Source organism: Drosophila virilis, chromosome 4 (genome assembly GCF_030788295.1).
Source record: "Drosophila virilis strain 15010-1051.87 chromosome 4, Dvir_AGI_RSII-ME, whole genome shotgun sequence".
Lineage (NCBI taxonomy): Eukaryota > Metazoa > Arthropoda > Insecta > Diptera > Drosophilidae > Drosophila > Drosophila virilis.
This window is the reverse complement of record NC_091546.1, coordinates 13,501,114-13,522,196: the sequence shown is the minus strand read 5'-3', so window position 1 is coordinate 13,522,196 and position 21,083 is coordinate 13,501,114. Positions and strand designations below refer to the sequence as shown.

Here is a 21,083-nt window from a genome sequence, read left to right as displayed (position 1 = left end):
TATTTAACCGGCGAAATCGGTTCTCTCCAGCAGCAGATTTACGTAAAGCATTGCCAAAAGCAAAACAAAAATGTCGCGCGCACTGCAACGTTTAATCGGTGGCTGCAGACGCTGGACGCAATCAAACTGCCAAAGTCAAGTGCAGGTGCAGCCATTTGCACGTGCTGCATTGCAACAGCAACAACGTAACTTATCGGCAAAAGCAGCAGATCCCACAAAAGGCAAGGGACCGATAACATGGAAGAGCCTGGCAGTGATTGGTGTATTGGGCGTTGGCGGCCTAGGATTTATGCTGTATGTGAAGAGCGAGAAGGATGAGGCGCTGCTCAAGGAGCGCAAGCGGCAGCTGGGCAAGGCAGCCATAGGAGGTAGCTGGGAATTGGTTGATTCGGAAGGTAAAGTTCGCAAGTCCTCCGACTTTCTGGGCAAGTGGCTGCTCATCTATTTCGGCTTTACTCACTGCCCCGATATCTGTCCCGACGAGCTGGAGAAAATGGCTTTAGTAGTCGATGAAATTGGTGTGTAGCTGCTGGATGCATGCATAAATTAGTTGTAAATAATGTGAAGCTTTGCTATGCAGAAAAATCCCCACAGACACCAGAAGTACAGCCCATATTTATAACCGTTGATCCGGAGCGGGACTCAAAAGAGATTGTGGGCAAATATGTAAAGGAGTTCTCGCCCAAGCTGCTTGGACTCACTGGCACCGTAGACCAGATACGGAATGTGTGCAAAGCGTTCCGTGTATATTTTAGCGCTGGACCGCGCGATGAGGACAACGATTATATTGTTGATCACACCATTATCATGTACCTGGTCAATCCTGATGGTGAATTTGTCGATTATTACGGCCAGAATCGAGACAAGGATCAGTGTGTGTCATCAATTTTGGTTAATGTAGCAAAGTGGAATTCATTGAACAAGAAAGGCTGGTTCAGTTAGATGTATGGCGTTGCCACACTGCTGTTATTTCATATTAAAATTTTGTTTTGTATCAAGTTGGCAGCGCTAAGCATAACAGCCCCGTTCAACTTGTATGCTCGCTCTTTTTGACGTTCGTGCTGCGTGGATGTTGCAGAAATTGTTTTGTTTTCTCGCAATAAATATATAATCAATTACGAAATGGTGTGTGTACAATATAAAACAGCTCAAAAAAGTTATTTATTATTGCGTTATTGTTTGTGTCAATCATGTGCATTGTTGCTCTAACAAAGATGCTTCCGTGATTCAGTTCACAACATAACCTTAAAAAGGCGGCGCTTTCGTGCTGATTTTTTGCAATTAATTAACAATATTGTTGTTTTGCAGCGTCCGTTAATGTTGCAAGGCCACGAGCGTTCCATAACGCAAATCAAATACAATCGCGAGGGCGACCTGCTCTTCTCCAGTTCCAAGGATCAAAAACCAAATGTCTGGTACTCGCTGAACGGCGAACGTCTTGGCACCTACGATGGACATCAGGGAGCCGTATGGTGTTTGGATGTGGACTGGGAGAGCAGAAAGCTAATCACCGGCGCTGGTGACATGACCACCAAAATCTGGGATGTAGAATACGGCACTGTGATTGCCTCCATACCCACAAAATCTTCGGTGCGTACCAGCAATTTCAGTTTCTCTGGCAACCAGGCAGCTTACTCCACGGACAAAGCGATGGGTCAGAACTGCGAGCTGTTCATCATCGATGTACGCAATGCGGATTCAAGCCTATCGGAACAAGAGCCCACTCTGCGCATACCCATGGTAGAGTCGAAGATTACATCCATGTTGTGGGGCCCACTGGATGAGACCATCATTACTGGTAAGTCAGTGGCATACAGTTGGGTTAGTTGTCAGCTATAATCCGATATATTTTGCAGGCCACGACAATGGAAACATTGCCATTTGGGATATACGCAAGGGACAGAAGGTGGTTGACTCTGGCACCGATCACACTGCCGGAATCAATGACATGCAGCTCAGCAAGGATGGCACCATGTTTGTCACCGCTTCCAGAGATACCACAGCTAAACTGTTCGATTCCGAGTCTCTGATGTGCCTGAAGACGTACAAAACGGAAAGACCAGTGAATTCGGCTGCGATCAGTCCCATACTGGATCATGTGGTGCTTGGCGGTGGTCAGGATGCCATGGAGGTGACCACAACGTCAACCAAAGCTGGCAAATTCGATTCACGCTTCTTCCATCTGATCTACGAGGAGGAGTTTGCACGTCTTAAGGGCCATTTCGGTCCAATCAACAGTCTGGCCTTCCATCCGGATGGCAAGAGTTACGCCTCCGGTGGTGAAGATGGTTTCGTGCGTGTCCAGTCCTTTGATAGTACATACTTTGAGAACATTTTCGAGTAGTCCCCATCAGTAGTAGTTATTAGTTCCACATCTTTCGTGAATGCGCCATGTACATGTGCATAGAAAATTTTCAAATATACGCGAGAACAAGACGAAATATCATTTATTAAGTAAACATTAAAAGCATATAATAATTAGGAGGCATTCGAGTAATTGCTTCTTCCGATTCAATTCCTGACGGCTTAGAAGAAGGAACGCTTCTTTTGTTGCACCACCACCGGATGTCCCTGCATGGCGGCCAATTGTGCGGGCGTGGGCAAGCAGCCGGGCGGCGGTGGAGGTATAACAACAGCTCCCGAAGTTGTGGTACGCAGCTCAGCACGTGGGTCTACGTTAATAACATGCGAAGCAGCAGCACCTGCAGAGGTGCTGGGTCCGACTAAGCCATAATCTGAACCATTATGCATAACAGGTAATTGTTGATGATGCGTCATGCCATAATACTGGTTGCTTGGTACGTGTATCTGCATCGCAGGTCCAGCTGGTGACGGCATATAGTTTACTCTTTGCTGTTGGCTCTGCTCGTACGAGGGGGGCGGAGCTCTCTGCGCATTAAATAAAAATGATAAACAATTGTCCAAAAATTGAAAGTCAATACGAACCATGGAAGCTGCGCTGTCGAAATTAAAGCTGTAATGAGGTGGCGCATTGCCAGATTTTTGCGGCTCCGCTGTTTTTTCTAGACAATGAAATCAGCTAACTTTTAAATGCTTATGTAAAGTTATTTCATACCTGGATCTGGGCTGGACATGTCTTTGTATTTATTTCAACAAATTTTGTGAATTAGACGAAGTATAGAAGTTGCCAGCTTGTCGAAAAAAATTTTGCCAATCACAGACATTCACAGTGGCACGTTAACACGCGTCAGCTGTTTGTCAAACGTGAGGAAGACGATAGCGCACGGTTGTTAGCCTAGCCGAAAACAAAAATATTTAACAGAAAATAGTTTTAGTACAACAGACTAAATTTGTTTGTAAATTAACTCCGTCAACATATTAACCACTGTAGAGAATGGCCCACGCAACACCGCAGGTGTGTAGTGTGACAATTCAATTGTTTTCGCGTTTCTCTGTGACGCAATCGCAACGCAATTTGTCTAATATTTTTATCGTTTACAGGGCGTTAAGCTACTGAATGGCTTTAAGCGTCCTGGTCGCTTCGAGAAGGGACTCGGGGCCCAGCTGCCAGATGCCTATAAGAAATTCTGGCGTGAATGGAAATTAACAAAGCCAGCGGCGGTACATTACATACCCAAGGAGAGCGAGTGGGAGCGTGACGAGGTTACGCATGCCATCAAACCGATACAAAGCATACCGCTGCCCCTTATCGATACACCTGAATCGCATCAGGGCATATGGGGCGGCGAGGCTGTCATCAAGGGGTTCCAGAAGCGCGAACAGACGAAGCGACGTGTGCCGCACTTTTGGGTGCCGACTCTGCGTCGCTCCGTGGTGCACAGCCTAGTGCTAAATGAATATATGTCGGTGGTGGTGACGGAGCGCACGCTGGAGCAGATTCACGAATGTCATGGATTTGATCATTATCTGCTCAAAAATTTGGCATGTGATTTGCGATCGGCACTGGCTTTGAAACTGAAACGCGAGATTCTGAAGGCTCTGCAGCTGGGATGTCCAGCCTTGGCAGCGGAGCCCAAGCATCAGAAAGATGTGCTCAAGGAATACAGTCCATATTTGGCATCATACACACCCGAGGAGATCGATTGGTATGGCCACACCTATATCGAAGCCATACGCAAGCTGCAGCATCAACTGCGCGCAGCGGAACAGGTGCTACCGCATAAGGTTGAGTTTCGTACTAAATTGATCGAACGACTGCGGGAGGCGGGCATAACCGAAGCAGGCAAAAAGGAGCCAAAAGATGCGATTGCTAATAGTGAGCACAAGGATGCGGACATTGAAGCATTGACCAAGCTGTAAGTATCGGCCTTGCTCTTAATTCAGCTCAAATTGTAACCTTTTCTCTTGGGTGATCTGGCAGTGAATCATCGACCTCATCTTCAAGCTGGCTATCTAAGATAAATCCGTTTGGCAAGAAGGAAACGTAAAGGACGCTACATTCAGTCAGCTACTATTGGTTATATGTTGAACATTAAAAATTAAAACTCGTCTGGAATTCTCCAGTTCGTCCAAATTGATCCCCGATTTCAGTGTCTGTTCGTATTTTAAACATATTTATTCGTTAGATGTAGATAAAAATTACAAAAAAAAAAACATTTAAGGAAAGACCACACAGAGACATCTACGGCATAGAAAACAAAGGAATGATTGCAAATCCCGTCGAGAAACACACATACACAAAACACTTTAAATACTTAAGTCTATATCCTATATATATGTATATATGTATAAATCAAACTTTGTGCCAGTTTATGCCAAGTCGTGATACATCCCACTATGCAATGGGATTCTTTTTCATTAGCTCAATGTCGGCGTTCATCATGTCGCTCACGAGCTCCAAGAAACTAACTTTTGGCGTCCAGTTTAGTTCGCGTTTAGCCTTTGAGGCATCGCCTTGCAGCAGATCCACCTCTGTGGGCCGAAAATACTTAGGATTGATGCGCACGCGCACAATGTCAGTGTTGCGCTCTACGCCCACCTCCTCAACACCCTTTCCACGCCACGTGATCTCGCGTCCGATGTGCTTAAATGCAGCCTCAACAAATTCACGCACACTGTGCGTCTCGCCAGTGGCAATTACAAAATCGGCTGGCGCATCGCGCTGCAGCATCATCCACATGGCCTCCACATAGTCGCTGGCATGACCCCAGTCACGTTTCGAGTCCAGATTACCCAGCTCAAAGTATTCCATTTGATTGAGCAATATCTTTGCAACAGATCGCGTTATTTTACGTGTCACAAAATTCTCACCACGCCGTGGACTCTCATGATTGAAGAGTATACCATTACAGGCAAACATGTCGTAGGCCTCCCTATAATTGATCACTATCCAAAAGCCGTACATCTTGGCACAAGCTGTAATTCGGGAAATTAAGAAACCGGCTTTAATTTGATATTGTGTACTCACCATAAGGCGAACGTGGATAGAATGGCGTCTGTTCATTCTGTGGGGTCTCCACAACCTTGCCATACAGCTCGGACGTGGAGGCCTGATAGAATTTAACCGATTTCTCCATGCCACAAGTGCGTATGGCGTCCAGAATGCGCAGCGTGCCAACGGCATCAACCTCTGCCGTGTATTCGCTCAAATCAAATGAAACCTTCACATGCGATTGTGCAGCCAGATTATAAATCTCTGTTGGCTTAACCATGTTAATGATCTTCACCAGGCTGCTGCTATCCGTCATGTCGCCATAATGCAATTTCATGCGTCCGCCCTTGTGCGCCTTCGGATCCGCATACAAATGCTCAATCCGTGTTGTGTTAAAGGTGCTGGCGCGCCGAATGATCCCATGCACCTCATAGTTCTTCTTCAACAAAAACTCGGCCAAATATGAGCCATCCTGCAAGCAACGTAAACAATAGTAAGTAACACGTAAGCATTTACAAATGAAGCAAACGAGAATACTTATCGAAGAATAAATACCCTCGCTTGCTCTCATATCCTATGTGCGTTATATTTCTATGCCAGGTTCCCTTAAGTTAACTTAGAAGACCAGAAAACTAGCCAGTGTAGCCTATTGAGATGACAATTTTTAATATTGAACTAATCCTCCTGAATCGGCAACACTGGCCACATTGTCTTAGCAACTCTATATGCATTTTGTTTGGGTTAAATGTCTCTTTGTATGGGTTACACATTTTATAAGAAAATCAGAGCACCCAAGCCAAGGGTATTGAACAACTGATAAGCTGAACACGCTAGTAATTAACAAATATTAAGACATAAGCCAATCAATCGATGACTCAGGTTTTAGCTCTTGTTACCACATATCTAACAAATAATGCCCCCTCCTTGCCGCACATAATACACCCACCTGTCCCGTTATGCCGGTTATTAGCGCCACTTTGTCACGAGCGTTGACTGCATCACCTCCGCTTGTTGTGCCATTCAAATCCTTGCTATTGTGATTGCTAACCAGGCGCGCTTGTTTGCTTCCCGTAGCTCCATCGCTTGTGGACATGTTAGCTGCCTGAGCTTTGACGAAACTCTGTTTTCTGCTAATCGTCGCTTTGGTGCAGGGTATAAACAATTTTTCTTTATCTGCTGTGGGAAATGTTGCCACCCGCATCAAAACTATAATACTCTTTTAGAGGTAGCGAAAAGAAACGCTCAGAAACGCGTACCACACTGACGTCACAAACTTGTGCTAAATGACTCTGTGAGCACGCTCAATTACACTACCTTAGAAATTATTACTATGGTGGGTCATTTCATTGATCTGGCAGCACTAACAAACTCGACGGCAAATTCGTACACAAGCGCAGGCCAGTTGTTAAATTAAAGTTATTGTTATTTAAAAACAAAAAAAAAAAAAAAAACAAACAAAATGATGGTAAGTTAAAAAGGTTAATACAGTGGCTTTAAAGAATTAGCGGTTAAAGTCCGCGCTCCATTATTGCACAGAAGACGCGCACACAAAGAACTGCTTATCAGTTTAATGGGCGTAATTGAGAGTGTGTATATGATATTTTTATTGCATTGCTCGCAAATTAGGACGGCACGGATGAATCAAACCTATTGAATAGTCCCACGAAGAACAACGGTGGAACTATGGAAATCTCATCACCAAATCCATTGGCTCCGACAGCTAACACAAACGGAAGCGGAAGTGCCACTTCACCGGATAGCTCTTCGTCGGCGCCAGTGACACCAGCTGCTCTGGGCGAAAATTCGCTGCATGTGGAGATCTCTGATGCGTTAAGCGAGAAGGAAAAGGTCAAGTTTACCGTTCACACACGCACCACACTGCCTGGCTTCACCAAGAAGGATAACAATGTGGTGCGCCAGCACGAAGAATTTGTTTGGCTGCACGATCGCATCGAGGAGAATGAAGACTATGCGGGCTATATTGTAAGTGCACCACAGGAAATAAACATAATTGCTGAAAAATATATTACATATCTGTTTTAGATTCCGCCCTGCCCGCCACGACCAGACTTTGATGCATCACGTGAGAAGCTGCAGCGTCTAGGTGAAGGCGAGGGCAACATGACCAAGGAGGAGTTCAAGAAAATGAAATCCGAATTGGAAGCGTAAGTAGAAAGTTTTCACTGAGTGATAAATCAATTTATTATCTGCTTATCGTTCTTCTAGCGAGTACCTGGCCACGTTCAAAAAGACCGTTGCAATGCATGAAGTATTTTTACGTCGCCTGGCCAGTCATCCCGTATTTCGCATTGATCAGCATTTGAAAGTGTTCCTGGAGTACGATCAGGATCTGTGTGCTAAGCCGCGCAAAAAGATGGCCATCTTTGGCGGGTTTGTCAAATCGCTGGGCAAGACCACTGATGAGATACTACTGAGTGCTACTGTGCGCGATGTTAATGACTTCTTTGAGAATGAACTGCAGTTCCTTACCGAATACCATGGTCACTTGCGTGAGGCAGCAACGCGCACTGAGAAAATGACGCAGCGCCACAAAGATGTCGGCTATTCGCATCAAAAGATATCGAACGCCCTGACACAGCTATCGACCACAGAGAAAGGCAACGTGGAGACTTTTGTGGCGAAGGCTGCGGAGGTGTTTGAACGCATAAAGGCAAGCTACTCTAGTTATGTTCAATGTTCTTTAAAATATGTTGCAAATTTGCCAACTAGAATCTGGAAACACGCGTGGCCAGCGATCAGGATTTAAAGCTGGGCGACACTTTGCGCTATTATCAGCGGGACAGCAATGCAGCCAAGGCTCTGTTGATACGACGCCTACGTTGTTTGGCTGCCTACGAGACAGCCAATCGAAATTTGGAGAAGGCGCGTTCCAAGAACAAGGATGTTCATGCGGTAATGATTATTACAGAGTAGCTGCTCTTAACTTTTCAAATCTTGGTTTTTTTTATGCTCACGGTGCTTGGCAGCAAAATTTTCTATTTTATGAGCCTAGCAGACAATATGTCAGCTTTTACATTTTTCTATTTAAATAAGACTGTAAATTTAATTGAACTGAAAGTTTGTCCGTGCTATATACATACATTTAAATTGTCATATACGCCTAGTTAAAACATGTCACTTGATACCGCATTTGTATTCATCGAAATTGTTACAAAAATGTATTTTATTATTTCATTTTTAAGGTCAATTCAAACATAATTGTCTGCCTGGATCACACAGCTTTGGTGCGCCAAGCATAATTCTTTCTTTTGTCCAAATCCAACAATTGTGTCGGCTGCAAAAGTATCATTTTTTATATATTTTTGGCAATTCGATTTTCTAAACATTTGCATTTCTTACTGTTCAATTACAACGAACTCTCGCATTTCTTTTTCTTTGTGTCTCACTCTGTGCGTGTGGTTGTTATGTCTTCTGCTGCAGCCCTTGGAGGTGCAAGAGGTATTTGGCATTTAATGTTAAAACAAATTGGTCACCCCTAGTCTAGTGTGTTGTAATTCTAATTCAAAAATTATAGTAGATACACTCACATAAAGTAAACTATCGTTAAGCAATTGCCGCATGCTCTTTAGCATTTCATGCACACAACTTTTGCATGCCTTTTGCTATGTTTTTTGTCATTTGTTTGAGCAATTTGTTAATCTTTGATCTGTTTTATGCAGGCTGAAACTGCTCAAGTGGAGGCCTGTGAAAAGTTTGAGTCTATGTCAGCCTGCGGCAAGGAAGAGCTGATTGGCTTTCGTAATCGACGTGTGGCTGCTTTTAAAAAGAGGTACTACAACACTTGCAATATTATCTTTAGAAAGTCATATAATGCCTGAATATTCTTGCAGTCTCGTTGAGTTATCCGATCTGGAGATCAAGCATGCCAAAAGCCAATATGATTATCTGCGTCAATCACTGTTGGCCCTTAAGGAAATCGCCTGAATGCCGACAGGCTAGGCATAATCATCTGCACATTGTTTACACACCATTATTAGCCAAGGGCCTCCAAGGAGTAAATCAATTGGTTTTTGCTAAGCAAACAGTTTTATTATCTCTTATCTACATATTATTATTAAATGCATATGCATATACGTATACATATATGGCATATGTAAGATCTAGCTAATGCTTTGAATGTATATGCATTTCCGAATATGAATTTGTTTGTGAAACAGATCGCTTTTATATATGTATGTATATTGTATAACGAGCATTCCTCTATGAACTTTACTATTATATGAACATTGAATTCTAAATATAAAATTATATACAATAATCTTTTTGAAAACTGTCATCCATTCTAACACAATCCAATTGTTATGACCCATATATTGTTTGGTAGTCGTAGCCAGGACAACCAACAAGAAACTCTAAATTTTCCACATAACTACCCCGTGTAAACACTTTGAAAATTTTATCCATTATATATTATATTTATTTCTTTTGAGTTTTTTGGATTTACTTTGTTAAAATCATGGATGAGTTTGGTTGCTTTGATCCCAAGCAGCCTGTTAGCGACAAGGTACCGGATTGGCGTACTTCAACCTATCGCGGACATCGTCACATTACGGACACACGACTGGGCACCAAGTTGAGCGCCCCAACTGAGTGCTCCAATAAGGGTATATATGTTCGTGATCCGTTGCTGCATGATAAGCAACACAGCGAAGTGAGCGCTAATTACACGTGGAAGGTGAGCTATAACAGATGCTCTTAGGAAACAATACCTATTTCTTTAAATGCTCCTCTTTGCAGTATGGCGATCCAAATATTTTGCGCAATCCGTCGCTCAACATGAAGACACAGTTCATGAAGCGCTTTGAGGAGGGCAATTTGCGGTTTGTGAAACGCAAGATTAAGCCTATGACGAGCGTGACCCAGGACACGTACACATACATTGAGCTGCCATTTGAGACTGATCCGGTGCCAGTGCATATGCCCACGCCAGTGGAGACCACCAAAATAATCATAGATCGTTCTAAAATTGGCTATACCAAATATTTGGATTCATCAGCCACCACATACAATCTATCCTATGTGCATTATACGCCACATGATCTGCAGGCAAGTATTGCGGCCCACGATAATATCACATTTTGGAACTGGGCACAGAACGGTCCAGACACCGCACACGTCTCTCGTGTCGCGGACGAGACGATGTGCGATGAGAATAATGCACACGACTGCCCCAAACGCCGCTTGGAGTATCAGAATCAGCTTAAACGTGTACCGCACACCGGTCTCGTGACCGAGGTGCGCGACAACTATGTGGATCCCAAGATGAACAAGGAATATATCGAATATGATATAACCGATGTGAAGCCAATTCTTGTCTCGGAGGCGGTTACACCGTTCGCCAAGATCAGCGAGTATGGCGTCTATGGTTCCGGTAATCCGGTGCTTAAATATGTTTAGACACGCAGTTTGAATTTGATTTGAAATAGCGAAATATATGCTGGTTTATTTTAACCCTACACAAACTAATATTTCGAAAAACAATGTGGCAACAAATGATAGATGGACGTGACCAGCACCTCTTCATCGTCCTCAAAGGCAGGCACTTTAGCGCTCGACTCTGGCGCCTGTGCTATATAGATGGGTATATCCATTTTGGCGAATTCGTGTATGAACTGCCGGCAGACGCCGCAGGGCGTTGTATAGCCAGCCGGATGATAGGCAACAACGGCGCCTGCATTGAACGTCTTGCAACCTTCGCTGATGCCTTTCACCAGAGCCGTACGCTCGGCACAACAGCACGGAGTGAAGGCCACATTCTCAACATTGCAGCCAGTGAACACCTTACCGCCTTTGGAGCGAAAAGCAGCGCCTACCTTAAAATTACTGTACGGTGCATAGGCATAGCAGCGAGCATTGAGCGCATCCTCCAGCAGTTCACGGCCACAGTTATCTGGAGATATTTGGGATTTATGACAATGAGGGAGTTGGCAGCTAGACTGCCATATAGGCATTAGGTGCTGCCACTTACCCAGTTGACCAAAGCAAATGGTATACTCATGCAGTTTAACGGGATGTGGTATCTTAAGCGACCCAGAGACAGGATATCCGATTTGGCGCGGCTGACGTCTGTCCACTTCATTCTGCAGCTCCTTCAATTGTTCCATATAACATTTGAGCCTTTTGTACGTCTTACGCTTAGCGAGCTCATTCTGCAGAGCATCAAGGCGTTTCATGCACTTCTTTAATTCCTTGCGTTTTTGTGACATTTTATTTTTAGACATTTATAATTTTTTTTTTGTAATTTTACAGACTCTATCGCTTGCCAAAACTGCTAATATTATAATGCTGCCCACATGACAGTTATTCCCTTTACATCAAGCCTTGACCTACTGAGATTCAATAAAGTCGAGGTTATCATTTTGCCAAGATATATTTGTAGAAATTCTTTGAATATAATTCGAAAAATACTGCTGCCATATATGCACATTTAACGAATGGTCAATAAATAGGGTCCTCGGCTAGGAGGCAATCACGGCAATGGAAGCCGGCTTCGACCTTTTCGGTTTCCAGACTGACTGCGTCACTAAAACGACGCATTCAATCTGGACTAGCTACGTGTTGTGCCTTTATTATTATTATTTAACTCGTGTCGATGACGAACGACTGAATAAGATATTTTCATTGGTTTCATCAATTGCACTTTGAGGTATTATTTATACCCTGTACCCATAATGCGCCGAAAAGAGTATACTGGTTTTTGTGTAACTCGCAAATTCTATAAGCTCTAGAATTGTGAACTATTTATTTGTTTACTATTTTTGATTTGTGATCCTTAAACTGAAACAATGAGCAGTTTATTTGAAGCCATTGCCTTGATGTCATATTTAGGCTTGTTAAAAAAATACGCTCCAATATTTATTTCGGCAGCTTGGAGCTGGGAACAGGGTATCTTCTGCTCGAACAACGCCAGTCAACAACAAGCAGTCCGATTAGATTATCAGCATCTTATAATAATCATCGCAGCGGTTTATTGATAACGCCAAAAACACTGGTAAAAATTCTTAATAACAAGCTTTTGTCGCAATATGCACTTGGTAACTGCATCGAAAGCAGGGAAAAAGTTGGGGAATCCCCGCATTAATGTATTAAATAAGTCATAGACAACCTAAAATATAGCTAACTAAAAAATTAAATATCCCTAAGATTTATAGAGCCTAAAATTCAGCTGGTTCACGACGTTTCAAAATATTTTCAATTGAGGCTCTATTTATTTATATATCCTTATATATTTTTTATTTTATATATCTTTAGAGAAATTTTACAAGAATTAAAAAATTTTTTTTTTTATTGGTCAAAACATTTTGGCCATATCAGGTTTTTTATTTTATAAATAGTAATTTTGTTTACTAGTGTCAATATTTTATTTATTTAGCAAATTCGAAAAACCTTTGGATTATGTTAGCCTTGAAATGTATCTAGATGTTTCAGTAGGTGTGGAAACTCTTTGGCAACAGATTGAAAATGGATGTGCAAAGCACGGGATCATCGCTGTTGAACGGCTCCTCGGGCGATCGCTCATCCAATGCCTGTGCTATATAGATGGGTATATCAGTGTTGCCAGCAAACTCCCTGATAAACTGTCGACACACGCCGCATGGTGAGATGAACACTTCGGGCTTATAGGCGACCACGGCGCCGGTCGAAAACTGCTGATAGCCTTCACTGATGGCCTTGGTAAGGGCCGTACGCTCCGCACACGCTGTTGGCGTAAAGGCGGCATTCTCCACATTACAGCCAGTGAAGATTTGATTGTTGATCTTCGCACGGAAAGCGGAGCCTACCTTGAAATTGCTGTATGGCGCATAGGCGCACTGGCGCACCACATATGCAGCACATAGCAATTCCTGAACCGTTGCATCTGCGTAAACAAGTTGACACATATATTAACCATTGCGATCGGAAACGGAAATGCTTTCACTTACCCAACTTGCCGTATGGGATCACGGACTCTGTTATTTCTGGCTGGGCCAAGCCTTTTAACAGATGTGCCATATTAATAAATTTTGCTATTTATAAATTATAATATATACGCGTTCGCTGAGGTAACACAAACAATTTTGTGCGCCGGTCCGTGTGTTCCCTACGAACGTCCGATGACAAATGGACAGTATTTAGTGTAGACGCTGTGTGTTATTGAGGAGCGAACCGCTCAATAGTAGCAGCAGCTGTGTTGCTGATAACGGACAAATTGCCCTAACAAATACACAGAAAAACTACAAGTGGGAGAGTAGGGGATATAACTATTATGTACATATGTGTATGTGTTAACAAAGCTGGGTAGTTTTACAATTGCACTTGGTTAAATAAGGGATATTCAAACGTTGTATTGCACATGGTATAAGACGAATGGTGCGCCTTATTTGCCATTGAGAAACCGGAAGCTATTGGGCAGCAGTTCCAGCACGCTGGTACACAGCACACGGAGCGGCAAATTGGTTGGCTTGGCTGCATACAGCGGTATATCCTTGCCATTGACGGCAAATTCGGACAGAAACTGACGACACACACCGCAGGGCGTTGTGAAGCCGTTATCCTGCTCTGCCACCACGGCGCAGGCCACAAACTCGCGTTTGCCTTCGCTAAAAATACAAATTGACACTAATTAAATGAAAAAAAAAACAAAACGATTTTTAGGGCAAAAACTGTTCACCTTAAGGCCTTCACTGTGGCAGTTCTTTCTGCGCATATGCTGGCAGCATAGGCGCCATTCTCAATGTTGCATCCAGTGTAGATGGCACCATCGCTGGTGCGTATCGCAGCGCCCACGGCAAAGTTGCTATATGGACAATAGGCATGATTTCGCGCTTCCGCTGCGGCCCTGATCAGCTCCTGTATGGAAGCATCTGAAAATCAAATAAAGAACGCTAAAATCCATATTTATCGAGTAATTAACAAGTCTTGTCGCACCCAAACTGTCGTGCTCGCGGACATTGGCATCGTCTCTAGCACCATTTATGAACACCTGCGTCATGGCTCTATATATTTTCTAAACGTTCTAATTTCAGCGTTGAATATGAGTAAAGCTTTTGCGTTCTACTTTTGCTACGATTAGAACCAATTATGGTGTACTTTCGTTCAAACGCTTGCTGCAGATTTTATGTCCACCGAAATCATTTTCACTATTTGCCATTTAATATACTCCTATTGGGCACTCGTTCTTACGACATCGCGCCATCTGACCTTAATTGTTTCGAGAAATTTGAATCCGTTATAGGCGGCTGCAACTGTAGCAACAGTCAGCTGTTTCAGTGACATTTGAAAAGTTATCGATATGTTTCATATCGATAAGCTTTTTGCTTTGTAAACAAAAAGGTATGTAAGTATACAGTGTGTGTGTGTGAGTGTGTGGGTTTTCCGACGTTATCAGCTTTTAATGATAATCGGAAAATTTTTTGAGTGGCAGTGGCATATTGATATCAAGGCAGTCATTTAGTGAGTCGTGCTTGTTGTGTTTTGTCCTACACTCATTTTTTAACATGCCGTCGTCGTCAGCGTCCAGCAATCCGCAGCAACCGGAGGATATCGAGCGCGCTATGGGTGGAGCCGAAGAACATGTTTCACAGCGTTTGCCGCCCATTGACTATGATCTGGATCGCTTTCCATATTGTATTGTTTGGACACCAATACCAGTGCTCACCTGGATATTGCCATTCATCGGTCACATGGGCATCTGCATGAGTAATGGCGTAATCAGGGATTTTGCTGGACCATATCTGGTGACGGAGGACAGAATGGCATTTGGACGTCCCACACGCTATTTGCGCTTGCATCCGAAAAACGTCGAAGGTGGCTCCTATGCCTGGGATGAGGGTGTCTCGAAAGCGTCCGTCCTATACGGCACGCGCATGCACAACATATTTTGTGATAACTGTCACTCGCATGTCGCGACGGCTCTCTGCAATATGCAATACAAGGACAGCACCAGCTGGAACATGATCATTCTGTGCTTCTGGTTTTTCGTTTGCGCCCGCTACGTGGGTGTCTGTGGCTTCATCAAGACCTGGTTGCCATTTCTAATACTACTAACTGTTGTTGTTTTGCTCGCTGTGTACTTTTAGGGCCTACCAATTAATTCAGTTAATCAAAAATATGCCTAAACAAGATCAATGTTTGTGTGTGTAGATAAGTATGTAGTTTGTTTATTAGAAAAAGAATACTAAGTACTACTTATGACTCATGTTTTTTGTTGTTGTTGTTGTTGTTGTTGTTGATTTTGGCCTCATTCTTCAAGAGCGCGGCTGACATCGTCTGCAACTGCAAGTAATTTTTTCCATTGTGTAGCAGACAGCGAGATACCCTTCTTGCCCGGCAAGACTTTGCCATCCTTTTCGTAGTGTTCGCGTATGTCAACCATTTTTTTGCCGCGAAACTCATTGATGCGCACCTGACGCATGCCCTCGAGTGTCCATGTGCTAACACCACCATCTCCATCATCCTTTTTTGACTTTTCAGCGGTGCCGGTCTCCTTGGCCTTTTTGCTTGGCGGTGGATTACGCTGCAAATTATTGTTTTGTTAGATATTGTTGATTTAATTAACGCCAGTTGAAATTCTGTAATTCTTACATCATCAGGACCGCTGTCACTGTCAGACGACGAACTTTTTTGCTTCCTGATTTTTGGCATATTTAATTCGAGACTGAATTGCTTCTTGCTGATAAAATATTTGGCGCAAATAATTTGCGTCGACTGCGTTGCCATTCACCTGCTTGATTTGGCATTGACATTCTCGTGTTAACGTAAATGCGACATAGACGCCGATTCTGCCGCATTCTTTTTCTAAGTAAGCGGCGGCATCAGTTGTAAACGCGCACTTTTTCTTCTTGTTTTGCGTACATTCGATTGCCGCTGGCAGAATATTAAGAGAAAAGTGAAAAACTGTATAATAAACAGTAACTGAAAATTAATAGTTTGTGGTAAGCGTGTGTTTATTTTATTTTTCAATACAATTTGCGCTAAAATCTGCACACATTTTATATGTGCTCTTACATATGTATATATATATATATATATATATACATACAAATATACATATGTACATGCGCGTTTCCCTTTTTTCCTTAAGAGTTTAAAATAAAATACACACATAAAATGGGTAAGAAGACCGATAATCCTGAAACAAACAATGCATCCTCTGGCGCTGAGGAAGAAGAGGAGGAGTATGCCGTTGAAAAGATTTTAGATCGTCGTGTGCGCAAAGGAAAGGTTTGTACGGAGAAAAGCGTCTCGAGTGGGAGGCTAGGACATGTGGCTAATGATCATTCCCATTTTAAAGGTGGAATACTATCTGAAATGGAAGGGTTATGCAGAAACTGAAAACACTTGGGAGCCGGAAGGAAATCTTGATTGCCAGGATCTTATACAACAATATGAGCTGAGTCGCAAGGATGAGGTAAGTCGTGAATTTGGTACAGTTGTTTTGTAAATTGTTTACTTTACTACGGATTTCCCATGCAGGCCAATGCGGCAGCCTCTTCCTCTTCGTCCTCTTCGAAGAAAGAGCGTCCCGGCAGCAGCACCAAGGTCAAAGAGACCGGCCGTACCAGTACCACAGCCAGCAACAGCAGCGGCAGTAAACGGAAATCCGAAGAGCCAGGTAGGCGACACCTCAATTGTCCTTTCATATATATATATGCAATCAGATATAAATTTGTTTGATATATATGTGTGAAGAATTCTATATATGTCAACATGCCAAGTAATAAGCAATGTACTTCAGCTGGTCCAGCAGGTAGCAAATCAAAGAGAGTCGAGTCTGAGGATACCGGCGATATAGTACCGGCGGGCGGCACTGGATTCGATCGCGGCTTGGAAGCTGAAAAGATACTAGGCGCCTCCGATAATAATGGCCGGCTGACATTCCTTATTCAGTTTAAGGGCGTTGATCAGGCGGAAATGGTGCCATCGACTGTGGCCAACGTTAAGATACCTCAAATGGTAATACGCTTCTATGAGGAGCGCCTCTCCTGGTATTCGGACAACGAAGATTAAGTATTGCAGGTCCCAAATCGTTTGTTCAAAACTAACTTTTTTTTCTCAGCATATTAAACCATATGTACTTTTATCATAAAATTCCAATTAATAAACATGAACTAGCCTATGTTCAAAATTGTGTAAGCGGCATCTCAAAATGTGGACGCCATGTGTTAACCAGATGTAGTTCTAGGGATTCAGCAACTTGTTCGCCACATTGCATTCGGAATTTTCGAGCACATTGCCGCAGCAAGACCAATGCCGACGACCTGGATGACCCGCATGGCCGTGACCACAGCCGCTATAGCCAGGCATTCGGCCTTCGCACGAGCACTTGACGGTCTTACTGCCCTTGCCGGAGCAGAAGGAGCAGCAGTGGTAGATGCCACTGTGCGGACGCACCTGGCGGGAGTGAAAGGTGAAGGGGCTGCCCTTGATTTGCCGCTCATTAATGGAGATAGTTAGTATGAGTGTGCCCTGTGTGTCGGGCGTAAAGGAAATACTGTAGGTGCCGTCGCGATGATCAGACACCTCAATGGGCAGAAACTTGACGCTGGCATCCTTGTACTTGATAATGCAATTGATTTCCAGCCCGCCATGGCATAGCGCCACCCCGTCCGCGTCGCGTGACAACAGCAGCAGATCAACCTTCTTGTGCAGCCGCAGCTGCGAGAAGCCTTCCCATTGTAGGGTGCACAGAGAAGGCTCAACGGTTTGCATGGTTATAATGCCGTACAGTGGTATATCATGCTGATTCTTGGTGCTAGGCGCTCGTATTTTCGATAGAAAATGTAGTGAATCGGATATCTGTAAGAAATTGAATGAATGAATCGAGTCATTTGCTAGGAACTGTACTGTACTCAAAAAGCGTGACTGTGTTATTTTAAGGTTATGTCCGAAAACTGTCACATGTACAGTTGCTGCAAGGCGGAATGTGGTTGAAAGTTGCCAAATTGTATTGCGAATATAAATTTGTTGTTGATTCGACTAAAATGTCCGCTTATGTAGGATTTTATTATGCGAGTCCCCTAAGGTTTCAGTACAGTTCCAGCGTTTGACCCATACGCACCTTGGGATCGACGGGCGGCTTGAACTGTTGGCAAAACTCGAAGCGTTTTAGGAGAATCCGGGCGAAGCTTAGTATCTCAACATCGGCGCCAATGTCGCAGAGCTCTTGGCTAAAGCGTATCACATCCATAGCCTGTTGCGTGCGTTTCTCTAGAGGATTAAAGTTTCAATATTTGGTATAAAAAAACTGTTCCTTTTTCGGCTAAATAATGGTTGGATCTCTCAGTATTAACAACCGAATTGATATAGCCATAGGATTTCCGGCATGCTTGGATTCTTTCCTTCTACTTAACGCTCAATCCTTACCCAGTTCGAGTTGTTGGTGCAGTATCAGCTCCACCTTGGATTCCCTGGCCCGATTGATCTGCTGCAGCAGCGTATTGCGATGCGCCTGAAGCGCTTCCACGTAACGATCCATATAGCTCTCCACCTGGGCCTGTATGTCATCACACCTGGCATTTATGCTGCGTGTAATATCGTGCAGCCGCTCGATCGAGTGCTCCGCATACTGGCATAGCGGACGCGTTTGCTCCGTGGCCTCGTTCAAATGCTTGGTCACCTGCAGCTGGGTCATTGCCTTGGCAACGGTCTCGTGGCGATGTCCACGATGCTGCAGCACCAGGCAGTCCGGGCAAGCCAGCTGCAGAGCGGGTGAACAGAGTTAACAATGGAATTCGAGTGGAATCCTGAAAGCCTAACCTGCCGGCAAGCCATACAGAATGACTTCAGCTCGAAGCCGTGCAGGCCGCACTTGAGCAGCACATGGCTGCTGTCCCCCAAGCCCAGTTGTTGTTGCTTCTGCTTGCGTGCACGTCGCAGCTCCAGGATGTTGCGCATGCGATGATTGGCCGTGCTCCGCTGTCGCTCATGTGCCTCCTTGCACAGCGTGCACAGATTCAGGGTGCAGCTGATGCAATGATAGGTGGCCTGAAAGTATAACCAACAAACAAACTGGTTAGCTTCGGCGGCAGGAGCTCCAATATGTCTTCCCACTTCAGATCTTACGCTTATCTCCTCGCTGCACAGTGAGCACCAGACACGCGAGATGATATCGTCGCCGGCTTGCAGACGCAGTGCCTCAATCCGTCGCATCAGCAGAAAGTTCTGCGGCAGCTGCCGCACGCCGCCCAAGTTCGACAGCTCCGTGACGAACTGGCATACGTGGCAGCGTATGGAGCGCGTAGACTCCGGCTCACTGGCAAAGCTGGCGTTCAAGCGTGTGCTGGAAGAGCACGCCGAGGTCGAGCGTTTGGCATCACCTTTAACCTGGAACACACACATAGATCATGAAACCATGAAGAGCAACAACTGAACTCCAATTTACCCGCAGCGTCAGGCGATCCAAGGACTTTTTGCTGCGCAAACTGAGACTTGCGCCGCGCTGCCTGGCCGGCGAGATCGTGGCCAGTTCGCTGCCTGTGTCCGGCGTGGAGGAGAGCAGGCTGTAGCTAGAGCGTTCCTCCCACAGTGCCTCCTCCCTGAGATTCTCATTGACCAGGCACTGCAGGCAAAATGAGTGCAGGCAGTGCAGCGTACGCGGATCGGTGTAGACATCCATGCATATGCCGCACTTGAGCTCCTCGGGATAAACGATGCTCACACAGTTCGTTTCTGGCGGCAGCGTCCAGCTGGACGAGGGTGACACCAGCGGCGTGCACGCCGGCGAAGGCGTCCGGCTCCTGGAAACCAACAAGCCGCTGTCATAGTACTCACTGCCTGCTGACGGAAGCAGCACCTCCAGAGGAACGCCGCTATCCGGCGTGGGTGGCGACACGCGCAGCTCCGGTGAAGCTTTCAGGCTGAGCACGCGTTTCGGCTTGAGCGGCACTGGAGCTCGGTACGGGTGTGGGCTTAACACAATCGCAGCTGCTGCTGCCGCTGCTGGAGGGGGTGGGGGTGGGGGTGGTGCGACTGTAATGTCGCTGGCAGTGCTGCTCTGCACGGAGGCGGCCGATGCGCCGCTCAATACGTGATCCAGCAGCGATTCCGGTGAGGTGGAGCTGCCGCCGGTAATGCTGCTGCTGCTGGGCTCACTGTTGCTGTCCGGGACGAGAGCCTCCGTGTGCACGCCCAGCGTGCGTGAACGTCGCATGCAGCTGGTCAGCTCCATGGCGGGCAGTCGTGGCACTGTTTGGCCATCGCCCAGCACAGCCAAAAGCGGAGGCGCAATGCTAAAGCTAAACAGCTGCGGCGCCGACTTGCGACGCAGTGCATCCAACTGCTGCTGCTGCGGATCTAGCTGTTGCTCTGTGGCTGTGCTTTGCAGCTTGATTTTACTGGCGCTCAACTTGAGCTGCATTTTATCGGTTGGAGCAAATGTGCTGGCTGCTCCAGCTGCTGTTGGCATTGGAGTTGATGCCAAATCGCCAGCTGTCAGCTGCATGCGCTCATACTCGATGAGATTGCTCTTCGAGCTGCGCTTGAACGTGAGTTTCGTCTGACGCGTTGGCGAGTTACACTGGCTTCTGCTCATGGGTAAACTGGGAGCTGGACAGTGCTTATGCAATCAATGGATGAATTTTACAACATTTAATTTGCTCATGAGTGGATTCACTTGACAGCTGCGCGTTCCGTTTCCAACTGCTGGCTGGCAGTTGAAGCTGGCCAACGGGCCGTATGCTTAATCTAATTACTCGAACACAAAACAAATGCGAATGCGAATTGGTTACAA

The 21,083-nt window shown here is 45.0% G+C and overlaps 14 protein-coding genes across 17 annotated transcripts; 7 read left to right on the top strand and 7 right to left on the bottom strand.

The window, feature by feature from the left end:
- The first annotated feature begins 70 nt into the window (after positions 1-70).
- Positions 71-1,123, top strand: Scox (Synthesis of cytochrome c oxidase). Its single transcript, XM_002051900.4, has 2 exons — positions 71-518; positions 581-1,123. Exons 1-2 carry the CDS (start codon positions 71-73, stop codon positions 940-942), a joined length of 810 nt encoding a protein of 269 aa, XP_002051936.2. The 3' UTR covers positions 943-1,123.
- On the top strand, positions 983-2,441 carry eIF3i (eukaryotic translation initiation factor 3 subunit i). Its single transcript, XM_002051901.4, has 3 exons — positions 983-1,125; positions 1,309-1,798; positions 1,857-2,441. The coding sequence occupies exons 1-3, from the start codon at positions 1,123-1,125 to the stop codon at positions 2,342-2,344; spliced, it is 981 nt and encodes a 326-aa protein (XP_002051937.2). The 5' UTR covers positions 983-1,122; the 3' UTR covers positions 2,345-2,441.
- LOC6629218 (DAZ-associated protein 2) lies at positions 2,422-3,210 on the bottom strand. Its single transcript, XM_002051902.4, has 3 exons — positions 3,077-3,210; positions 2,947-3,023; positions 2,422-2,889 (listed from the first exon to the last, which is right to left on the bottom strand). The coding sequence occupies exons 1-3, from the start codon at positions 3,093-3,095 to the stop codon at positions 2,527-2,529; spliced, it is 459 nt and encodes a 152-aa protein (XP_002051938.1). The 5' UTR covers positions 3,096-3,210; the 3' UTR covers positions 2,422-2,526.
- Positions 3,211-3,232: 22 nt separating this feature from the next.
- mRpL28 (mitochondrial ribosomal protein L28) lies at positions 3,233-4,506 on the top strand. Its single transcript, XM_002051903.3, has 3 exons — positions 3,233-3,376; positions 3,463-4,277; positions 4,343-4,506. The coding sequence occupies exons 1-3, from the start codon at positions 3,356-3,358 to the stop codon at positions 4,407-4,409; spliced, it is 903 nt and encodes a 300-aa protein (XP_002051939.1). The 5' UTR covers positions 3,233-3,355; the 3' UTR covers positions 4,410-4,506.
- A 60-nt stretch (positions 4,507-4,566) lies between these two features.
- Positions 4,567-6,572, bottom strand: Gmd (GDP-mannose 4,6 dehydratase). Its single transcript, XM_002051904.4, has 3 exons — positions 6,300-6,572; positions 5,390-5,825; positions 4,567-5,337 (listed from the first exon to the last, which is right to left on the bottom strand). Exons 1-3 carry the CDS (start codon positions 6,552-6,554, stop codon positions 4,757-4,759), a joined length of 1,272 nt encoding a protein of 423 aa, XP_002051940.2. The 5' UTR covers positions 6,555-6,572; the 3' UTR covers positions 4,567-4,756.
- Positions 6,573-6,680: 108 nt separating this feature from the next.
- Positions 6,681-9,632, top strand: Snx6 (sorting nexin 6). 2 transcript variants are annotated; one of them, XM_015172799.3, is made up of 8 exons: positions 6,681-6,818; positions 6,980-7,336; positions 7,397-7,518; positions 7,580-8,024; positions 8,084-8,266; positions 8,795-8,812; positions 9,034-9,143; positions 9,205-9,632. In XM_015172799.3, exons 1-8 carry the CDS (start codon positions 6,813-6,815, stop codon positions 9,296-9,298), a joined length of 1,335 nt encoding a protein of 444 aa, XP_015028285.1. In that variant the 5' UTR covers positions 6,681-6,812; the 3' UTR covers positions 9,299-9,632. The 2 variants fall into 2 exon arrangements, with proteins under 2 accessions (XP_015028285.1, XP_002051941.2); XM_002051905.4 differs by lacking the exon at positions 8,795-8,812 and having other exon boundaries at positions 6,682-6,818.
- A 59-nt stretch (positions 9,633-9,691) lies between these two features.
- Positions 9,692-10,840, top strand: LOC6629222 (uncharacterized). Its single transcript, XM_002051906.4, has 2 exons — positions 9,692-10,049; positions 10,112-10,840. Exons 1-2 carry the CDS (start codon positions 9,831-9,833, stop codon positions 10,769-10,771), a joined length of 879 nt encoding a protein of 292 aa, XP_002051942.1. The 5' UTR covers positions 9,692-9,830; the 3' UTR covers positions 10,772-10,840.
- On the bottom strand, positions 10,786-11,650 carry LOC6629223 (cytidine deaminase). Its single transcript, XM_002051907.4, has 2 exons — positions 11,343-11,650; positions 10,786-11,264 (listed from the first exon to the last, which is right to left on the bottom strand). The coding sequence occupies exons 1-2, from the start codon at positions 11,593-11,595 to the stop codon at positions 10,837-10,839; spliced, it is 681 nt and encodes a 226-aa protein (XP_002051943.2). The 5' UTR covers positions 11,596-11,650; the 3' UTR covers positions 10,786-10,836.
- Positions 11,651-12,647: 997 nt separating this feature from the next.
- On the bottom strand, positions 12,648-13,444 carry LOC6629224 (cytidine deaminase). The gene is made up of 2 exons (XM_002051908.4): positions 13,297-13,444; positions 12,648-13,232 (listed from the first exon to the last, which is right to left on the bottom strand). Exons 1-2 carry the CDS (start codon positions 13,364-13,366, stop codon positions 12,799-12,801), a joined length of 504 nt encoding a protein of 167 aa, XP_002051944.1. The 5' UTR covers positions 13,367-13,444; the 3' UTR covers positions 12,648-12,798.
- A 150-nt stretch (positions 13,445-13,594) lies between these two features.
- LOC6629225 (cytidine deaminase) lies at positions 13,595-14,554 on the bottom strand. Its single transcript, XM_002051909.4, has 3 exons — positions 14,282-14,554; positions 14,025-14,217; positions 13,595-13,953 (listed from the first exon to the last, which is right to left on the bottom strand). The coding sequence occupies exons 1-3, from the start codon at positions 14,343-14,345 to the stop codon at positions 13,731-13,733; spliced, it is 480 nt and encodes a 159-aa protein (XP_002051945.1). The 5' UTR covers positions 14,346-14,554; the 3' UTR covers positions 13,595-13,730.
- A 95-nt stretch (positions 14,555-14,649) lies between these two features.
- On the top strand, positions 14,650-15,544 carry LOC6627670 (transmembrane protein 222). 3 transcript variants are annotated; one of them, XM_015172800.3, is made up of 2 exons: positions 14,650-14,806; positions 14,867-15,544. In XM_015172800.3, the coding sequence occupies exon 2, from the start codon at positions 14,908-14,910 to the stop codon at positions 15,430-15,432; it is 525 nt and encodes a 174-aa protein (XP_015028286.1). In that variant the 5' UTR covers positions 14,650-14,806; positions 14,867-14,907; the 3' UTR covers positions 15,433-15,544. The 3 variants fall into 3 exon arrangements, with proteins under 3 accessions (XP_015028286.1, XP_032294625.1, XP_002051946.1); XM_032438734.2 differs by having other exon boundaries at positions 14,693-14,806; positions 14,874-15,544; XM_002051910.3 differs by lacking the exon at positions 14,650-14,806 and having other exon boundaries at positions 14,813-15,544.
- Ssb-c31a (single stranded-binding protein c31A) lies at positions 15,484-16,080 on the bottom strand. The gene is made up of 2 exons (XM_002051911.4): positions 15,938-16,080; positions 15,484-15,869 (listed from the first exon to the last, which is right to left on the bottom strand). The coding sequence occupies exons 1-2, from the start codon at positions 16,070-16,072 to the stop codon at positions 15,594-15,596; spliced, it is 411 nt and encodes a 136-aa protein (XP_002051947.4). The 5' UTR covers positions 16,073-16,080; the 3' UTR covers positions 15,484-15,593.
- A 57-nt stretch (positions 16,081-16,137) lies between these two features.
- Positions 16,138-17,488, top strand: Su(var)205 (Suppressor of variegation 205). Its single transcript, XM_002051912.4, has 5 exons — positions 16,138-16,287; positions 16,437-16,576; positions 16,647-16,763; positions 16,829-16,967; positions 17,091-17,488. The coding sequence occupies exons 2-5, from the start codon at positions 16,463-16,465 to the stop codon at positions 17,360-17,362; spliced, it is 642 nt and encodes a 213-aa protein (XP_002051948.1). The 5' UTR covers positions 16,138-16,287; positions 16,437-16,462; the 3' UTR covers positions 17,363-17,488.
- On the bottom strand, positions 16,436-21,035 carry LOC6627673 (E3 ubiquitin-protein ligase TRIM45). The gene is made up of 6 exons (XM_002051913.4): positions 19,737-21,035; positions 19,418-19,678; positions 19,112-19,339; positions 18,719-19,052; positions 18,414-18,562; positions 16,436-18,151 (listed from the first exon to the last, which is right to left on the bottom strand). Exons 1-6 carry the CDS (start codon positions 20,883-20,885, stop codon positions 17,534-17,536), a joined length of 2,739 nt encoding a protein of 912 aa, XP_002051949.1. The 5' UTR covers positions 20,886-21,035; the 3' UTR covers positions 16,436-17,533.
- Positions 21,036-21,083: the final 48 nt, after the last annotated feature.

What these genes read in the sequence shown, in the direction of transcription:
- Snx6 (XM_015172799.3), top strand. An exon ending in AAGACTATGCGGGCTATATT is followed by an intron (nt 7,337 to 7,396) that starts GTAAGTGCACCA and finishes TATCTGTTTTAG; the next exon opens with ATTCCGCCCTGCCCGCCACG. An exon ending in GTGGCTGCTTTTAAAAAGAG is followed by an intron (nt 9,144 to 9,204) that starts GTACTACAACAC and finishes ATATTCTTGCAG; the next exon opens with TCTCGTTGAGTTATCCGATC.
- Gmd (XM_002051904.4), bottom strand. Translation starts at nt 6,554, where the DNA reads ATGCGGGTGGCAACATTTCCCACAGCAGATAAAGAAAAATTGTTTATA. An exon ending in TAACCGGCATAACGGGACAG is followed by an intron (nt 5,826 to 6,299) that starts GTGGGTGTATTA and finishes CGTTGCTTGCAG; the next exon opens with GATGGCTCATATTTGGCCGA. An exon ending in CTATCCACGTTCGCCTTATG is followed by an intron (nt 5,338 to 5,389) that starts GTGAGTACACAA and finishes CCCGAATTACAG; the next exon opens with CTTGTGCCAAGATGTACGGC.
- Scox (XM_002051900.4), top strand. Translation starts at nt 71, where the DNA reads ATGTCGCGCGCACTGCAACGTTTAATCGGTGGCTGCAGACGCTGGACG. An exon ending in TTTAGTAGTCGATGAAATTG is followed by an intron (nt 519 to 580) that starts GTGTGTAGCTGC and finishes TTTGCTATGCAG; the next exon opens with AAAAATCCCCACAGACACCA.
- mRpL28 (XM_002051903.3), top strand. Translation starts at nt 3,356, where the DNA reads ATGGCCCACGCAACACCGCAG. An exon ending in TGGCCCACGCAACACCGCAG is followed by an intron (nt 3,377 to 3,462) that starts GTGTGTAGTGTG and finishes TATCGTTTACAG; the next exon opens with GGCGTTAAGCTACTGAATGG. An exon ending in ATTGAAGCATTGACCAAGCT is followed by an intron (nt 4,278 to 4,342) that starts GTAAGTATCGGC and finishes GTGATCTGGCAG; the next exon opens with TGAATCATCGACCTCATCTT.
- Ssb-c31a (XM_002051911.4), bottom strand. Translation starts at nt 16,072, where the DNA reads ATGGCAACGCAGTCGACGCAAATTATTTGCGCCAAATATTTTATCAGC. An exon ending in GTGACAGCGGTCCTGATGAT is followed by an intron (nt 15,870 to 15,937) that starts GTAAGAATTACA and finishes AATAATTTGCAG; the next exon opens with CGTAATCCACCGCCAAGCAA.
- LOC6629225 (XM_002051909.4), bottom strand. Translation starts at nt 14,345, where the DNA reads ATGACGCAGGTGTTCATAAATGGTGCTAGAGACGATGCCAATGTCCGC. An exon ending in CCGCGAGCACGACAGTTTGG is followed by an intron (nt 14,218 to 14,281) that starts GTGCGACAAGAC and finishes TTTGATTTTCAG; the next exon opens with ATGCTTCCATACAGGAGCTG. An exon ending in GCCACAGTGAAGGCCTTAAG is followed by an intron (nt 13,954 to 14,024) that starts GTGAACAGTTTT and finishes TTGTATTTTTAG; the next exon opens with CGAAGGCAAACGCGAGTTTG.
- eIF3i (XM_002051901.4), top strand. An exon ending in GGATGAGACCATCATTACTG is followed by an intron (nt 1,799 to 1,856) that starts GTAAGTCAGTGG and finishes TATATTTTGCAG; the next exon opens with GCCACGACAATGGAAACATT.
- LOC6629224 (XM_002051908.4), bottom strand. Translation starts at nt 13,366, where the DNA reads ATGGCACATCTGTTAAAAGGCTTGGCCCAGCCAGAAATAACAGAGTCC. An exon ending in GATCCCATACGGCAAGTTGG is followed by an intron (nt 13,233 to 13,296) that starts GTAAGTGAAAGC and finishes TTGTTTACGCAG; the next exon opens with ATGCAACGGTTCAGGAATTG.
- LOC6627670 (XM_032438734.2), top strand. Translation starts at nt 14,748, where the DNA reads ATGATAATCGGAAAATTTTTTGAGTGGCAGTGGCATATTGATATCAAG. An exon ending in GATATCAAGGCAGTCATTTA is followed by an intron (nt 14,807 to 14,873) that starts GTGAGTCGTGCT and finishes GTCAGCGTCCAG; the next exon opens with CAATCCGCAGCAACCGGAGG.
- LOC6629222 (XM_002051906.4), top strand. Translation starts at nt 9,831, where the DNA reads ATGGATGAGTTTGGTTGCTTTGATCCCAAGCAGCCTGTTAGCGACAAG. An exon ending in GCGCTAATTACACGTGGAAG is followed by an intron (nt 10,050 to 10,111) that starts GTGAGCTATAAC and finishes TCCTCTTTGCAG; the next exon opens with TATGGCGATCCAAATATTTT.
- LOC6627673 (XM_002051913.4), bottom strand. Translation starts at nt 20,885, where the DNA reads ATGAGCAGAAGCCAGTGTAACTCGCCAACGCGTCAGACGAAACTCACG. An exon ending in GCACCAACAACTCGAACTGG is followed by an intron (nt 18,563 to 18,718) that starts GTAAGGATTGAG and finishes TTAATCCTCTAG; the next exon opens with AGAAACGCACGCAACAGGCT. An exon ending in AGCCGCCCGTCGATCCCAAG is followed by an intron (nt 18,152 to 18,413) that starts GTGCGTATGGGT and finishes AATTTCTTACAG; the next exon opens with ATATCCGATTCACTACATTT.
- LOC6629218 (XM_002051902.4), bottom strand. An exon ending in TCGACAGCGCAGCTTCCATG is followed by an intron (nt 2,890 to 2,946) that starts GTTCGTATTGAC and finishes TTTAATGCGCAG; the next exon opens with AGAGCTCCGCCCCCCTCGTA.
- LOC6629223 (XM_002051907.4), bottom strand. Translation starts at nt 11,595, where the DNA reads ATGTCTAAAAATAAAATGTCACAAAAACGCAAGGAATTAAAGAAGTGC. An exon ending in CATTTGCTTTGGTCAACTGG is followed by an intron (nt 11,265 to 11,342) that starts GTAAGTGGCAGC and finishes AAATATCTCCAG; the next exon opens with ATAACTGTGGCCGTGAACTG.